Below are 18,529 nucleotides of genomic sequence, written 5' to 3'. Positions count from 1 at the left end.
TGGGAGTGAATCAGCTCAAAGTGTGGAGAGAGAAAACTATTTAGAGCAATACCTAGAGGAATATATGTCCTTGTATCAGTGGAAGAAGGGGAGACAGCTAAAGAGAAAGCAAGTGCAGTCAGAGGGGTAGAGCAGAAAAAAGAGAATTGAAATTTCTCACAGCTATTAAAATTTAGGAAATTTTGTAACAAGTTTTTTGACTAAATTTTCTGAAAAAGATTATGTTGCCATTGTTCACAAAAATAACTAGGTGGCCTTACTATTTTTAATATGTTATATGCTCTGTTAACAGAAATAATACATTAAAATGATCTATATTAGAACATAGAACTGTTAAATGAAACAGTGGTCTCAAGTCCTATACCTTCTTAACTGTCACCACTTCAAACTAGCTCCATAATCATGATGGTTGACATTTAACAGTAGTTCTCAATTACACTGAGATCAGTGCAATTCCATCCATATAGTGGCTTGATGTAGAGTGATCATTCTAACCATAATTGAGCAGACTGATCATTCTAACCATAAAGTTATAATTAGAATGACTTTTATAAATTTCCTCTCTCAGAGCATAAAAAGAACAACTGTAATAATCTGCTTTGCTTTCCCAATATGTTAAATAGATGTACCTTTTCATACATCTGGCCATTACAAAAATACAAGAAAGAAATTTTTAAAGAGTTGTTCCAATATTTGAAAGTTTGTTTCTATGCCTAATGGCCAGATTTTGTTGTCTCCCTTTCTTTGGAAAACAATAAATTACAGTCATTCTGAGCTGCTTTTTTCTTCAAACTCATAATAGATACATTGCCACGAATTCCAAGTGCCCCATTTTGCACATAGAGTTTCAAGATTATCTTCTAGCTTTGTTTGCAAGAAATATTTTCAATATCTTGAAGAAATTCATGGCCTTTGAAGTTTCCAAAAGACCCTCAAAAATAGGAATTCAAGTGCTGAAGGAGAGTGGTAATGAGCATAATGGGTGGGATGAGGGTGAGGCAAATCTTGTTACTACAACAATACTCTAAGTGAGACAGAGAGAGTCAAGCAACACGCCACATTTACTATAAAATCAGGAGCCAGCAGTTTCATCCATTTATATATTGAAGGTTTCAAAATGATTTAACTGCTTATTTCTTTATGCCCCTCTGCAAAATATTAGAGGAAAAGTCAGCAGTTCTGAAATAGAGGATTCATTGAACAATTGCTGTGTTTCAGTTTACTTTCTCTGCAACCAACATGACCATTTATAGGGCTTGTAATTTCATCAAAGTTTCTTCAATACATATGACTTCTTTTCATGGCAGTGCAGTAAGCATTCCTATAAGATATTTTAGTACAAGGGTAAATCCAAAGTTTAGTTCTTCCGGCCTTTCTTGAGCCTCCTTAGAAATAAGGATATATTCACAATCACAGTGACATCATATGTTTTCCTTAGTAACTTTTAAGTATAGAAAGCCACTCTAGATTGTAGCATGGTGATAATGACATTTGTACATTAGCTATGTATGTGTTACTGGTGATTAAAATGAATCATTGTAATGATAGTTGCAGATTACCTGGCCCATGTACATGCTACCCATGCTTGGAATAAATTAGTGCTTTAATAATATAATTTGCTACAGAATTTTTTTTTGTTTTTTAAAATTAAATTTATTGAGGTAACATTGGCTAATAACATTATATAAATTTCAGGTGTACAACATTATAGTTTGATATCTGTATACTTTATTGCGTGCTTGCCACCCAAAGTGTAGTTTCCTTCCATTACCATATATTTGATCTCCTTTACCCAATTCACCCTCCTTTACCCGCTTCCCTTTGGTAACCACCATTATGTTGTCTGTATCTATGAGTTTGTTTTTCTTTGTTTTGTTAGTTCATTTTTTTTTTTTTTTTTGTATTCTGTATCATATGTTTTTGTCCTTTTTCAGCTGGCATTGCATTTAGCTGGTGCAAATGGCAACATTTCATTTTTTTTTATGGCTGAGTAGTAGTCCATTGTGTGTGTGTATATACACACACATATATATCTCACATCTTTATCCAGTCATTTGTCAGTGGACACTTAGTTTATTTCCATGTATTGCTATAGCAAATCATGCTGCTGTGAACATCGGGGTACATATATCTTTATGAATTAGTATTTTCAGATTTTTCAGGTATATATCTAGAAGAGGAATTGCTGGATCAGAAAAATATTTCAATCAAGACAGTTCCTTAATAGAAAAATCTAAGAAAAAAATGTATTTGTTCATTGATCCCCTAGTCACAGACCACTCTCTACTTCACTTCCAGGTTAAGTGACTAGAGAGATTCGAAAGTGACAGTGAAAAATCACTGTTAGGTGAAAAGATACTTAATAGTTCATTTTTATATATGTTAGACTGATAGTTAAGAAATCTATTGTTCTAAGGTAAATATTTACTATATTAGGAATTCCATTTTTACCTACTTATTTGTATTAAATATAATTGATCCAAACTTGTTGATTTTTATGACCTGTGAATTTTTCAGCATTGACTTTATATAGGTGATTATTTAAAGAATAACACTTTGCTAGATTTATGGTTGTTTACAGCATTTTTTAACCTGACAGTTAATAAAAAATAAGAAATTACATCCCTGGTGTTTCTTAGTAGTCTTCCCAGAGGAGAACAAATGCATAAGTCATGATTATGTGGTGCATAAGTCATGATTATGTGGGGTTGATGATTTTAATTGTTTAGCACTAACATGCTTTTGTCAAGTGGGGGCATCGTTGGTCTTTCTTAAGTAAGCTGTGTGGCAATAATTGTTTGCTTGTTAAACTTAAATGATATTAGGAATAAATAATTATTCTCCTTTCACCTTGTTTTAGAGGCTTCTATTTATATCTATAGCCAGCACTCTTAAATGATATCAAGATTTAAAGTCCATTTAAAAGTTTCTTTAAGTTTTGGTTCTACCTGTCTCTAAAGTTACCATCATAAAATGTGGTTGTTATTCAGTAAAAGGAACTATATTTGTACATGATTGCATTTGGGGGAAGTTTTTTAGGGTGTGTTACACAGATATTCAGTCCGAAGTATTTGAATACTTTAATATAATGTTTCCATCATTATAGCTCTTGGCCTGTTCTTATGTAGAAGTTTAAAATTTTGCATATCTAACTCTTTGTCAGGCAAATGCCATAGGCTAAAACTAAAGATAATAACTTAAGATTCATGTCTCTTTCTTGGATGTTAGAATTGTCTTGAACTGACAGTTTTGAAGGACTTAAACTGACATCAAAGGGCTCAAATGATCTAGTAAGGTCAATTAATGTTAATTTTCATCTTCCATTAGATTAATGTTTTCCTCTTTTCTTTTTTTCTAGCCAAGTCCTATACCAAGTCCTGTTTTGGGGCGAAAGCCAAATGCTAGTCAGTCATTGCTTGTATGGTGCAAAGAAGTTACAAAGAATTACCGGGGAGTAAAAATCACCAATTTTACTACATCATGGAGAAATGGTTTATCTTTTTGTGCAATATTGCACCACTTTAGACCAGATTTAATGTAAGTAGAAAAATGTCCATTCCTTATATTTTTTAAATGATAGACAACTTTAAAAAAATAAAATAATTTCTTAACACATATCCTGAAATACTTGACTTTATATTTCTTTATTACCCACACTTCCTCTTTTCGAGAGAAGAAATGTATGCTAGAAAGAAAAGTTCTTGATACCTAAAAATAGTCCTTTCTGTTTTTTTAAAAAAATTTCTCCTTAATCTCATACAATGAACTGACTTCAAATTATTATGAAAATTGAGATAGTGTTAAAACGAGATGAGACAAATAAGCCTGTAGCTCTTTGTACATTGACAAGGGATTACCTCATGGTAAATTTGGTTGTCAAGGCTAGTCTCTGGTTCCTGCCTTAACTTTTTTTTTTTTTAGATGGAAAGTTTCAGGCAATGAATCATGTAATCACAGTTTTTCTTCTTTTCTTTCTTTCTTTCTTTCTTTCTTTCTTTCTTTCTTTCTTTCTTTCTTTCTTTCTTTCTTTCTTTCTTTCTTTCTCTTTCTTTGTCTCTCTCTCTCTTTCTTTCTTTTCTTTCTTTCTTCGCTCGTTCATTCATTCTTAATTTTTCACACTATGAAATTGCTCATTACTCTGGTATTATTGAGTGTCAAATTTTTAGATTCAGTTTGTTTTTAAAACAGGTGTTTTATTAAATACTATATGTACTTACTGTGCCATTTTCTCCCTCAGTGACTACAAGTCTCTGAATCCTCAAGATATTAAAGAGAACAACAAAAAGGTAAGAATTGCCAAGAAAAAAAATACATTGTTTCAATTTTGGCTTCACTGCTGGCTTTTATTAATTTGGGGAATGGGAGTTGTTTCATGAGGTCATAACTGCAGCTCACAGAAGGTAGTCTGCTTCTTGCAGTTCAAATAGGATGCCTGGTTTTTTCTAGTTTGTAATGACCTTCAAAGACCACAGGTGCCGGATTGGCATCAGATTTTACTATGTGTATGAACTTCATTAGCTGTTAAATATTTGTTAAAGCATATTGCTTTTATTTAGGAATTACCTTTTTTTAATTTAAATTAGTTTCAAGTATACAGTATATTGGTTAAACGTCTATATTGTTCTTAAAATGATCCCCCCAATTGTTCCCTCCCTCCCCTGGCCCTCCACTTAGCCATCATATTAATGCTAACTGCATTCCCTCTGCTGTGCTTCCCATCCCCATGCCCAACTATCAACTACTAATTTGTACTTCTTTAACCCTTCACCTCATTCTCTTAGCCCCCCAACCTCCCTCCCCTCTGTCCATCACCAAATTGTCCACTATATTTGTGAGTCTGTTTTTGATTAGTTTATTCTTTTTATTCCTTGTGATACCCTATATAAGTGAAGTCATATGGTAAAAAGTGTACCCAAAGCTGTTGTACCATAAACTATTATGAGTTTAGAAAAATCTGTTGGAAGGGGATGAGGACAAGAGCCTAAAGCCAAGAAAGAATGTATATGTTCCTAGAAGCAAAAAGATATGAACATTGCTTCCTTTTTTCATTTTTTTTTTTTTTCATTTTCTGGTAAACTGTACAGTTTTTTTCCACATGATTAGTTAATCTACTGAGGTCAGAGCTTCCTAACTGGCGTGTAGGGGATATTGATCCTTTCAGCCTTCAAGGTAGCTGTGCAAGGGCTGAGTTTGCTGAAGCCACCAGGGCCAGCTGACTGTGGCAGCAGGCCAACTTAACTATTTATCCCAATGTGCAGTACAATATTATAATTTTCTGTGTGCACCATGACATGAAAAAGGAGAGAAGTACCTAACTCAATACACAGTAGGTACTCAATTAATGTTTTTGTTGTTGTTTGTTTTTGTTTTTGCACTGAATTAAGTCCTTCAACTGAAAAGTTAATAAAATGTATTATTGTCGTAGAACAAGAGTTCTTAACCTGGGACTTGTGGATAGAATTCAGGGGGTCCTTGAACATGGCTAGGGCAAAATATATTTTGTTTTCTCAACTCTTTAGCTGAAATTTATCGTTTCCATCAAGTGAATTTAGGGAACAAACCACTGTAATATTAGCCATGCCTGAGAACTTTGTCACCTTTAGAATCTCAGATATTTTCATATCACTTTACAGTTGTAGATATCTACAAATATCTTTTAAGTTCATCACTTCTTCAAAATTACAATAGTTAATAGATTGATAAAAAGCATATATATTAGTATTTCTCAAATTGAGTTTTGCTAATATTTTAATTTTTCAACATAATTGGTTTCTTTTGTATTTCTATGTATTTCATACATGTAAAACATTATTCTGAGAAGGGGTTCATTGCCAAAAGGATTCATGAGTCAAAGTGATTAGTAACTTCTGGTCTAGCCTAAAATTTTTAATCTACTTTAAATTAGATAATTAAAATCACCAGTGATAAAAAGTCTATAAAGGGAACCTTGATAGAAGTTCAGTTAACAGATGAGAATTTAGTTCAAAATCTTTTTTTTTTACTTTTGTTGTTCTCTAAAACCAAAAGTTTATATTGCCATTAAATTTTTTTTATTTATTTGCAAATGCATGATACCGGCCTTAAGACATACATTTTAAAACTGTCATATTTTTTATATTAAAATATGCCACCAAAAAAGGTAATCTTAAAAAATTGATACAATTTTCTTTGAAGAAATCAAAGAAATCACCTTTATGGTGGGCATGCTACAAAGTAAGTCATTCTCATGAATTATTTCTTGTATAATTTTGGAGAGCTCGTGTCTATCAAAGTAAAAATGCCTTGTTTTTCATTGGCTAAATTATCTTTACATCTGACAGTTCTTTACCTGCATTTTTTGCATTTGAATAAAATACTAAGCTAATTTAAACGCAGGTAAAAGCATTATAAAATAAATCATTAATTTTATATAGTGAAGCCTTCAAGTTACTGTTTGAAATTTTGAAAAGGAAACATTGTTGATTTTACCTAGCTGTATATTTTTAGAGTGAGGAATTTCCTTAAGGCCTAAGTCACACTTCTTTACGTTAGTTTTCAGGAACTTAATAATGATAAGCATACCTTGGATTTACATATAACTACATAGAAGAGAATATCTCATTAAAATTTTTTTTCGATTAGATCTTCCAGGGCAGATAATCGTGGCTTTTTGAAAGGATTTTAATTTAGATGATTCTATTCATTGCACAGTTCAATAAATAATTATTGTTATATAGTCTTTTCTTTTCATCACTTTGCAACTTCTTACCTGATATCTACATTGACTATCAGTTGCTACCTGCAAATTTATTTCCGGCTTCACATAGTTCTTCCTGATAACCCTATCTGCCCTTATTGGAGTTAAAGCAGCACAAGAAACAATGCCTCTGTCTTAAGTTCCATGCAGATGTATAACATAACTGGCAGTGACTTCTCCTTACCAATTAAATAACATCTAGGAATGAATAAGACAGTTTTCTTTGAAAGACCTCTTTTTTTTCTCCACATGCAGCTAAAAGACAGTAGGTGATTGACCATAGCAGAAGAGGTTAACCTATGGGAAAATTCCTTTATAAAATCTTGACCTCACTTATAAGAAACCTGGTTTGTTTTTAAATGTTTTTTTTAGTGCAATTAGTGTGCATAAAATGAATTGCTACATGAAGCAGAACACCAGCAGGAGATTCCCCACAAGGAAACTAATCATTTTCCCAGGTCTGTAAAAAGTGCTAAATAAAAAAGGTATTTACCTGTGACATCTGATCTTAACCAATATGTCAGTGTTTTAGATAATTGGGAAATGTTTAGAATACTGCCCGTGGTGCTTTTCCTGATGGTCTGCAATTGATGTCTGTCAATCAGGGTGTCAAGATACATGAGGAAGAAAATGACTTTAATTTTCCTAAAACATGTAAAATAACAGGCCTAAACATGCTCACCAACTGAGCCATTCTCTCAAGTAAATACTTTGAGGCCCTTATATTATGAAATATTGTGCTGTGAAAATTGAAGAGGTTTTAATATCGCAATTTACTTTTCATTTTCTTTCTAACTTATTCTACGACATTTATTAAACTACAGGAAGAATACAAGACAAAGATTAAATTCAAAGGTAGAAACGCACTTTAACATGTAAGTGCAAAAGATGAATTCCCTCTGAATTTACATGATTTCCTAAAGTTTCTTTTAAAAAAAATGTGAATTATGATCCTACATCTAGATTCTTACAAAAACTAGACATTTCATATCTCAAAGCGAGACTATAACTACATGGTCCTTACTTCTTCTAAGTGTATGGCTAAACCTTTAGCCATATTTTTAATGCTTCCTAGCAACACAATGTTGTTTTCAAGGGTTAGGTCACAATACTAATAATTAATTGTAAATTGAGAAACAGCTTTGATTCTTCAAAACTAGAAAAACCTGATATGCCACAGTCATTTAAAGGCTAACAAAAATAATACAATGCAGCCTCACATTCTCAACTAGGTTGTACTACTCAAAACATTTCATTCTCTGCAAAATGGATGAAGTGAAAATAAAGTCGCTCTTCTAATTATGAAAATCAACCTAATTGGGCATTTAAAAATGTTTCTGTGTTTCTAGGCTTAAATAACATTTTCTTGTATTTTATACGAGGTAATCTAGGAGTTAGTTCCTTTGGGATAGCTAGTTGTATTTTTTCTTCACAAATCACTGCAATTAAATGACCATAGAAAAGAGAAGATGATAGGAATGGTAAAGCTCCAGATGAATTATTTCTTTATACCTTAGTCCTTTATCTTAAAAATTAATTTTAAGATTTTTTTTAACTCTCATTTTTGCTTATTTATTGGAAAAAACATTTAAATTGTTATTAAGAAAAATTTTTTTCTCCGGCATCTACCCCACTTTTACAAATTTCCGACTCTGAATTTTGCTCTGCTCAAGTGGCATAATGTCAGTAACATAAAGGACTCTCCAACAACAACAACAATCCATTAATTGTGCTGTTTTTTATGGTAACTTAATTTTATTTACTTTTAAAACTTTTTTTGAGGTTGATCGACACATATGATATTATATTAGTTTCGGGTTTACAACATAATGATTCGATATTTCCATACATTGTGAAATGACTACCTTATGTCTAGTGAACATCGTATTTTGCTGTTTTTAAAATGTATGGAATCTCTGAATTATTCTCTATCTTTTGTTTTTCCTTTCTTTGAAGGCATACGATGGATTTGCCAGCATAGGAATTTCCCGGTTATTGGAACCTTCTGATATGGTTTTATTAGCAATTCCTGACAAACTGACCGTTATGACTTATCTCTATCAAATAAGGGCACATTTCAGTGGCCAAGAACTAAATGTTGTTCAGATAGAGGAAAACAGCAGTAAAAGCACATATAAAGTTGGAAACTATGAAACAGATACAAATAGTTCTGTTGATCAGGAAAAGTTCTATGCAGAGCTTAGTGATCTGAAACAGGAGCCTGAACTGCAGCAGCCGGTCAATGCAGCGGTAAACTTCTTAATGCAGGATGACTCTGTATTTGTAAATGATAGTGGGGTTGGAGAGTCAGAAAGTGAACGTCAGACTCCTGATGATCATCTTAGTCCAAGTGCAGCCTCCCCTTACTGTCGCAGGACTAAAAGTGACATAGAACCCCAAAAGCCCCAGCAGAGCTCTGGAAGGACTTCAATATCCGATGACCCTGGAACATGTTACAATACAGATTCAACTTACGCACAAGTTTTGTTAAGCAAAAAGAAACTATTGAAGGCTGAGACTTTAGAATTAAGCGACTTAGACGCTAGTGATAAGGATGTGTCTCCATCATTTATTTGTGAGGATACAGAAGAGCAAAAGCTTCAGACTTTAGACATCAGTACTAACTTGGAGCAAGAAAAATTAGGGAATTCTAGATCCTTAGAATTTAGATCAGATCCTGAATCACCTATCAAAAAACCAAGTTTATCTCCCACATCTAAGCTTGGATACTCATACAATAGAGATGCAGATCTTGCGAAGAAAAAACGTTCTTCCCTGAGGCAGACAGAGTCTGATCCAGATGCTGATAAAACCACTTTAAATCATGCAGATCATTCTGCAAAAACAGTCCAGGTAAGTGAGTTAGAATGATATATTCATATATTTAATAAGTAGTTATTCTATTTTTTGTTTATATATTCATAGAATATTTTAAAATGTTACAAATGATTAAGGCAAAATATAATACCCATTATCGAAAAACCTGAAATATACTTGCTCTTATTTAAAATTTTAAGCCTACATATAAATCCCAAGGATAAAAAATGTCAACTTTTCAAATCAAAATATAGAAACAATATTTTACTGTAAGAATAAGTCAAAGATATTTCATTTAGTAGAATATTATTCTGAAAATGGATAATGTCAAATTAAATATTTCTCATTTAAAACATTTTCTTCAGATATTTAGGTTGCATTATAATTGGTATTTTCAGTCCTATCATTACATCCAGACGTCTTCTTATGAGGGGAGTATGGTACAGATTTGACTTTATGATATTTACTGTATTTAATTGACTCTATGGTACCATAAATTATAATATATACCGTTTTATGTACCACAAAGAAAGAAAAACACTGCCAATAAACTGTGATACATGGTTTTCTTATCACATAGAATTTTCATTTTACAACTATTAAATTTTTAGACTTATTTGGGTGCAGATTTTTAAATCATATAACACTCTTATGTATACACAAAAAGAAAATTTTAAGCAAAATAATTAAGGTTAATCAATTTGGAATTAGAATTAAGAATCCAACTCTTCTAAATCACTTTTCGATTTAGAGTTGTTGGATGTTCTGTTTTTTCACACAGTGTTGTCCTCTGTGTCATAAAAAGCATCATGTTACAACAGTGGTCCTCAGAGTATGATCTGGTGACCACTGAGGCTCTCTAAGACTTTCAGAGAGACCTCAGAGTTGAAACTGTTTTCATAATAATACTATAACATTATTTACCTTTTTCACTTCATTCTCTCACAAGTGTACAGTGGCGTTTTCTGGAGACTACGTCATTATTTGTGATATCTCAACAGATCAAATATAGAAGTGGATATGAGAATTCAGCTGCCTTCTATTAAGCCACATATTAAAGAGATTTCCAAAAAAATAAAATAATGGCATCCTTCTTTTGTATTTTTTTGAAGTAATTTTTATTAGAATATGTTAACATCTAATGGGGTTATTATAGCTATTTCTAAAGGAATTAATAAATATTTTATAAATTTCTCAGTTTTAGTTTCTAAAATGACAAATATCAATAGTTATAACTCATATAAGCAAAAGCTTTTTGGGATCCTCTATAATTTTTAAGCATAAAAAGGGATTCTAAGACCAAAAGTTGGACAACCTCTGAATTACAGCATTTCTCCACCATTGTCTCTGGGATTTTCTTCTCAGTAATACTTATTAATAATAGTACTTTCTTGACTTTACTGAAGGTCCCAACAAAAGATTTTCAAATGATCACCTGGAATTAGTTTCATTCTCCAGCAGTACTGAAGTGGTTGTCAACTCAAGGAATTGCAGTCATGCCACCAGAAATATCAAGCACATGCATATGTAGGCATTGACAACTTTATCTTAACTACAACCTGTATAACAGAGATTATAAGATGCCATTAATTTTAAGTTTTTGGCGTTTTAAAAAAAAATGTGCATCTCAGAATCAAAAAAAATACAGTAGCTAATGAAGCAAGTCCCTGTTCTTCTAATCAAAAATCTCAAAACAAAGGTTCTGAGTACCTCAGCTTTCAGGACATGATAGTGTATAAACATAGTAGATAAACAATGAACATCTAGTGATTGACAGTTGCAGAATTCAGTGAGCCTAAATTCTAATATCCAATATAGATTTTTCTTATAATCCTGATTTTTAAAGTAAATGTGTTTCGTTAAATCTAGAAATTGATTAAGGTTTAAAATTTTAAAATACTCTGGACTGGGAATCAGTAAACCTGGGTTCTCTCCTTGGCTTTGCCATTGATTACCAGTGTGACATGTTAACTTGCCATTTAAATTCTTTAAACCTTGTTTTCCACATATGTTAAATGAAATCATCTCCGAGAGCCCTTTTAGCTCTAAACTCTATCATGCTATGATTTTATTTAGGTGATTTAAGTGATGTACAGTAAATCCATATGATGATAGAAGAAGCATCTATTTATAACTTATATATGTTTGTTTATTGGCCATTTATTTATTGGTCAGAATTTTGCTAATGGTAAATTAAAATTTTTTGGCAAAAGCATTGCCTGACACTGAAAGTTGTAATATGAGTGCTAATACTTCATAGTATTTTGTATATCACCTAAATTTTAACAATTAAAAATCTTTTTTTATACTGTATTTTATCAATTCTAAGATATACATCTTTTCATATTTTAACTTATCTGAAATCAAGATGTTACTTATAATTGATGGTATGTTAGAGTTTAATGGACAGTGTTTTTTTCTTAGTTGTTCATAAAATAATAATAAGTCTAATAATGGCATTAGATTAGAGGAAATTTGATTGTTTAGTAAGGCTGTGTAGGTTTAACAAAGTCATAATGTTGCCCATTTGAGTGGCTTATATATTTGATTACTGTATTATATGTTACACATCTCTCTTAAACTTTACAGCCTATAGTGGTTTTCCATTTTATATATGGAAAACGAGTTCACATAGTTACCTAAGATCACATAATAAGTGCTAAAGTTTGAGTTTAAAACCAACCTTGTCTGACTCCAAAGTCTTTGCTCATAAACTTTTTGCTTACAGTATCTTTATTTTTTACCATAATAGTACTAAGAATAATCATAGCTCAGATATAAAGCAGTGAGCTTTACTGAAAGGCAATTTAGCAATGTATATTAAGTCCCTTAAAAGTGTTTATTTCATATGTTCAACCTCCTGGAATTTTTCCTAAGGAGGTAACCAGAATTTTATATGAGAATTTATGTAAAAGATGTTCATAAAAGCATTGTTTATGATAATGAAAAATTATAAACAGCCTAAATATGCAATAATATAAGACAAGTTAAATAAAGTATGATGCATCCATATTAATAGAGTGCTAGGTAGACAATTTAAAATCATGTTTTCAAAAAAAAGTTTAAGGACATGAAAAAGTGCTCACAATAGAAAACTAAATGGAAGAAAAGCATGATTCTACAGCAATTATATCTGGGTACTAGCATTGCTAATTATTTTTATTTTATTTTTTATTAAGCTATAGTTGACATATAACATTATATTTGTATCAAGTATACAACATAATGATTCAGTATTTGTATACATTGAGAAATGATCACCACAATAAACCTAGTTAAAATCCATCACCATACATAGTTACAAAAAATTTTTTTTCTTGTGATGAGAATTTTAAGATTTGTTCTCTTAGCAACTTTTAAATATGCAATATAATATTATTCACCATGCTATATATTACATCCCCATGATCTATTTATTTTATAACTGAAAGTTTGTACCTTTTTGACCCCATTCACCATTTTACCCACCTCTCTCCTTCGGCCCCTGACAACCACCAATCTGTTCTGTATATCTGTGAGCTTGAATTTTTGGAGGAGAGGGTTAGTGGGGTTTTGTTTGTTTTTAGATTCCACATATAAATGAGATCATATGGTATTTATCTTTCTCTTTCTAACTTATTTCACTTAGCATAATGCCCTCAGGATCCATCTCTGTTGTCACAAATGGCAAAATTTCATTCTTTTATTGTGGCTGAATAATATTTAATTGTATATATATACCATATTTTCTTTTTTTTATCAATTGAGGGACACAGGTTGTTTCATATCTTGGCTATTGTAAATGATGCTGCAATGAACGTAGGGATGCATATACAGTTAGTCCTTTGTATTAACAGGTTCTGCATCTAAAGATTCAACCAACGCTATTAAAAAATATTGAGAAAATATTGCATTGTTGCTGGCATGTACTGTGTTGTTATGCCTACAGTGGTCACATCTATAATGAATATGTACAGATATTTTTCTCTGCCATTATTCCCTAAACAATACAGTATAACAACTATTTACATAGCATTTACATTGTATTGGATATTATAAGTAATCTAGAGATGATTTAAAGTATATGAAAAGGTATGCATAAGTTATATGCCAGTATTATGACATTTTGTATAAGGAACTTGAGGATTTGCAGATTTTGGCACTCAGAGAGATCCTGCGGATACTAAGGGACAACTGTATCTTTTCAAGTTAGTGCTTTCGTTTTCTTCAGATAAATACTCAGAAAGAGAATTGCTGGATCATATGGTATTTCTTTTTCAAATTTTTTGAGGAAGCTTCTTACTGTTCTTCATAATGGCTGCACCAATTTACATTTTCACAATAAACGAGGGTTCCTTTTCCTTCACATCCTCGTCAATACTTATTTTTTGTCTTATTGGTAATAGCCATTCTTGACAGATATGAGTTGATATCTCATTGTGGTTTTGATTTGCATTTCCCTGATAATTAGTGATGCTGAGCATCTTTTCATATACCTGTGGCCATCTCTATGTCTTTTTTGGAAAAATGTCTGGATCTCTTGCCCATTTTTCGATTGGATTGTTTTCTTGCTATTGAGTTGTAATAAGTTCTCTATATATTTTGGGTATTAACCCCTTATCAGATACATGATTTGCAAACATTTTCTCTTATTCAGTACATTGCCTTTTCATTTCGTAAATGTTTCCTTTGCTGTGCGGAAGCTTTTTAGTTTGATGTAGTCCCATTTGTTTATTTTTGCTTTTGTTGCCTTTGCTTTTGGTGTCAAATCCAAAAAAATCATCACCAAGACCAATATCGAGGCATGTTCTGCCTTTGTTTTCTTCTAGTTTGATGCTTTCAGGTCTTATATTCAAGACTTTCTGAGTTAATTTTTGTGTATGGTGTAAGATAATGGTCTAGTTTCACTGTTTTGCATGTGGCTGTTTAATTTCCCCAAAACTATTTATTGAAGAGACTATTCTTTTCCCATTGTATATTCTTGCCTCCTTTGTCATAAATTAATTGACCATTTATGTGTAGGTTTAATTCTGGGCTCTCTATTTTGTTCCATTCATCTATATGTCTATTATTTAACTTCTGCTTTAAAAAAAAAAAAACAAAAAAACTATAATTGACTTTCAGTATATCTATGTGACTGTTTTTATGCCAGTACCATACTGTTTTGATTACTATAGCTTTGTAATATATTCTGAAATCAGGGAGTATGATGCCTTCAATTAGTTTTATTTTTCTTCTTTTTACTTTTACATATTTTCTAAATTTCTGTTATTAATATGGATTGCATTTATAATCAGGAAAACAATTGTATTTATGTGCTTTAAAGACTAGAGCAGTTTTTCACTGTCTATGTAGCTGATAGAAATCCCTGGCAGACTATAGAATCACAGAATTTAGAACTAGTGGGATCTTAAAGATGATCTACTGTAAGTAATTGCAAATTTTAGAGCTATGGGATGTTAAAGATGATATACCCTCTTTTAAAATATAGTTAATATTTATCCAATGTCACTTAATCTTTACAATATACTTAAAAGAGTTGGTCTATTTTTATTTCCATTTTATAAATGAGGAAACTGAGGCTTAGAGAGGTTGAGTAATTTGCCCACAGTTAAGTGATGGAATTAATACTTGAACCCAGGTCTATCTGACTCCAAATTCTTTAATATCATGTAATGGAATGCAGTATAGTTTTTTAGTGACCTGTTCAGTTTTACATTACTTATTATTAGTGGGAGAAGGATTAACAGCTTGATATTTTGACTGCAAATTCAATGTTCACTTAATTAATATTGTCTGTTTTTGAGAAAGCATTGATTTGTAACCAGTTCAAATGCAATGACCAGTTTTATTCTATTATGTCTTATCAACATGAACTCAGAATCTATCATTATCACTGATACATTTCAATTGTATCTTTTAAGTTAAGATTTTTTTTTTAATCCTCTTAAAACCTTGGGTGATCAAAATGTTCTGGAATTAGTGTTGATGGTTCACAACCTTGTGACTATACTAAAATCTACTGAATTTAAGAAAAATCTTTTCTTGCTTAAGATTATAGACAAAGGTTTAAAATTGTTATATTAAAATATAAAGGTGGTAAAGAGACTAAAAAATGATATACATGATAAATCTTTAGTAAAGTTTTATATTATACCAAATAAAGTAATAGGTTTTCTGGTTCACCTCTTCCTTGACCATGAATGATACTTCTGATTGAACCAAAATTAAGCAATTAAAGGGGAGTAAAAGAAATTAAATATCAGAGTGATAGTAATAGCCCTCTAAAGCCAGAAGGTGGCCACTTTAGTAGAAAAAAAGGAATTTAAACTATAAACAGTATAGGTATTTGTGCTTCAAGTTAATGCCACCATTTAAGAGCCGATTTCCATTGATGGTTACTACCTATTATTATCCAAAAATATAATGTAAAATTACAAGTTAATCCAGGAAAATACTCTTTCAAATCTAATATATTTAATTGTTTTGTTGTAAGGAAGGTAAGCAATAGAGAAAATCAGTTTTACTTTTTTTTTAAGCAAAATATGATCACTTGGATTTTTCTGTAAATGTTGATTGTCAAGAATTTAAAGGATTGTCACAGATATCTTTCAACATACAAATCTGGAACATACCTTGTTGTCAATTTTATAAGACTACAAAAATAAAAGTGAGAACTTTTAAAAATGTCTTTGCCAGATTATACATTATGGATTAGCAAATATGAAGAATGTATATAGTATAGATATCAACTTTATACCTTCTGAGAATACGTTCTAATAAAAATGTAACTAAATTTGATCCAATTTTAGGCAGTAAAGATATTTCTTGTACGTCAAGACTTATGTATTCATTCCACGTTTTCTAGTCATATTTTCTGTAGATAATCTCATAAAAGTACAATCTTATTCCTGACTTTTATTATTTTGACAGATTGTATAACCATTAATTTGTTTACAAATTTATATGACATGCTCTTTTTTTTTTCGTTTTTGGGGTTTCTAATTCTATATCTTTACTTTTAAGCATCGATTGTTATCTCGACAAGAAGAACTTAAAGAGAGAGCAAGAGTCCTGCTTGAGCAAGCAAGAAGAGATGCAGCTTTAAAGGCAGGGAATAAGCAGAATGCCAACGCAGCCACAGCACTCTGCAACAGGCAGCTAAGTGATGTGAGGAACATTGGTTTAAAAATTATAGTTGTTCATTGAAATTTGTTTATATTTTTGCTAAATTATTTTTTTCCACAGACTTTGTGTAATTATGGGTACTTAGTACATTTATTGAACTTATAAAGTCATACTTGGAGGAATATGTTGTAATTATTCCTACATAGCAGTGTTGCCTATGAGGAAAAGTAAGATCCTGGAATATAATTTCTACATATGCATGAATAATCTATTTTTTGTTAATTTACATTTTTTAATTTAGTTGTACTTTAAGATTTTATTTTGTCCATGGAAGTTAATTTTGTTGGAAATATTAGAATATAAAATAATGGTGCCTACCATTTATTAAATACCTACCATATATTCCCGGTATTATAATGGATGTTCTACATAATTTTTATTTTACTTAATCCATGAAGTAGATATTTAAACTACTTTCCAGAAAAGAAACTAAGGCTGATAGATAAAGTAATTTGTACATGGTTGCAGAGTCAGTAAATGATGAATCTAGGATTTGAACCTGAGCCTGATCAGACTTCAGAGCCAATGTTCTTTCTTGTCACATATTTCCATATGCCATTCCTATATTAAATCACATTTATATATATTTTTTTGTGTAGTACTTAACATACAATAATGAACATATAGTAATAGAAGCTCTTAGATTTAGGGAGGCACAAACCTCTTCATGAATCTGAAAACTGTAACAACTCTGCCCTAACACCAAACTCACATACACATAAAACTGCACGCTTTTTTTTTTAATTAAGATTCTTTTTTTAGAGCAGTTTTAGGTTCACAGTGTAATTGAGGGGAAGGTACAGAGATTTCCTGTATACCTCTGTACCTACACATGCATAGCCTCCCACTTAACAACATCTTCCATTGCAGTGATACATTTGTTGGAAATGATAAACCTATGCTGATACATCATAGTCATCCAAAGTTCATAGTTTACATTATGGTTCACTCTTGATGTTTATGGGTTTGGACAAATGTATAATGGCATGTATCATCATTATGCTATCATACAGGGTATTTTCACTGGCCTAAAAATCCTCTGTGTTCCACCTGTTTATCCCCCTCTGCATTCCCAACCCCTGGCAACCTGATAATTTTACTGTATCCATAATTTTGCCTCTCCAGACTGTCATAGTTTTAACTATACAGTATGTAGTCTTTTCTTATTAGCTTCTTTCACTTAGTAATACACATTTAAGCTTCCTTTGTTCCTTTTCATGACTTAGTGGCTCATTTCCTTTTTAGCACTAAATAAGATCGCATTGTCAGGATGTACCACAGTTTATTTGTCCATTCACCTTCTGAAGGACATCTTGGTTGCTTCCAAGTTTTGGCAATTATGAACAAAGCTATTATAATCATCTATGTGCAGGTTTTCGTATAGACATAAGTTTTCAACTCCTTTGGGTAAATACCATGGAGCACAGTTGCTGAATCATGTGGTAAGAGGATGTTTACTTTTATAAGAAATCGCCAAACTGTGTTGCAAAGTAGCTGTACTATTTTGCATCTCCATCAGCAATGAATGTGGGTTCTTGTGCTCCACATCTTTGCCAGCATTTGGTATTGTCAGTGTTCTGGATTTTGGCCATTCTATTAGTGTGTAGTGGTGTCTCATTCTTTTGATTTGCATCTCTCTGATGACATGTTATGTAGAACATCTTTTGACATGCTTATTGGTAATCTGTAAATCTTTGGAGAGTTGTCTGTTAAGGTCATTGGCCCATTTTTTAATCAGGTTGTTTTATTACTGTTGAGATTTAACAGTTCATTGTATATTTTGGATAACAGTCTTATCAGATGTGCTGG

At 31.6% G+C, this 18,529-nt stretch overlaps 1 protein-coding gene across 10 annotated transcripts in view; it reads left to right on the top strand.

The window, feature by feature from the left end:
• The window catches only part of EHBP1 (EH domain binding protein 1), a 322,192-nt gene that overhangs the window by 218,515 nt on the left and 85,148 nt on the right, over nucleotides 1–18,529 (top strand). For all 10 annotated transcript variants that reach the window (XM_011384344.2, XM_011384346.2, XM_023525560.1 and 7 more), the window contains 4 exons: nucleotides 3,359–3,537; nucleotides 4,238–4,286; nucleotides 8,693–9,589; nucleotides 16,559–16,702. In XM_011384344.2, the coding sequence (XP_011382646.1) occupies nucleotides 3,359–3,537; nucleotides 4,238–4,286; nucleotides 8,693–9,589; nucleotides 16,559–16,702 (1,269 nt within the window). The remainder of the gene's footprint in view (nucleotides 1–3,358; nucleotides 3,538–4,237; nucleotides 4,287–8,692; nucleotides 9,590–16,558; nucleotides 16,703–18,529) is intronic.

Source organism: Pteropus vampyrus, unplaced genomic scaffold (genome assembly GCF_000151845.1).
Source record: "Pteropus vampyrus isolate Shadow unplaced genomic scaffold, Pvam_2.0 Scaffold571, whole genome shotgun sequence".
Lineage (NCBI taxonomy): Eukaryota > Metazoa > Chordata > Mammalia > Chiroptera > Pteropodidae > Pteropus > Pteropus vampyrus.
Note: the sequence above shows the minus strand (reverse complement) of the source record. Positions and strands in the feature narration are given on the sequence as shown.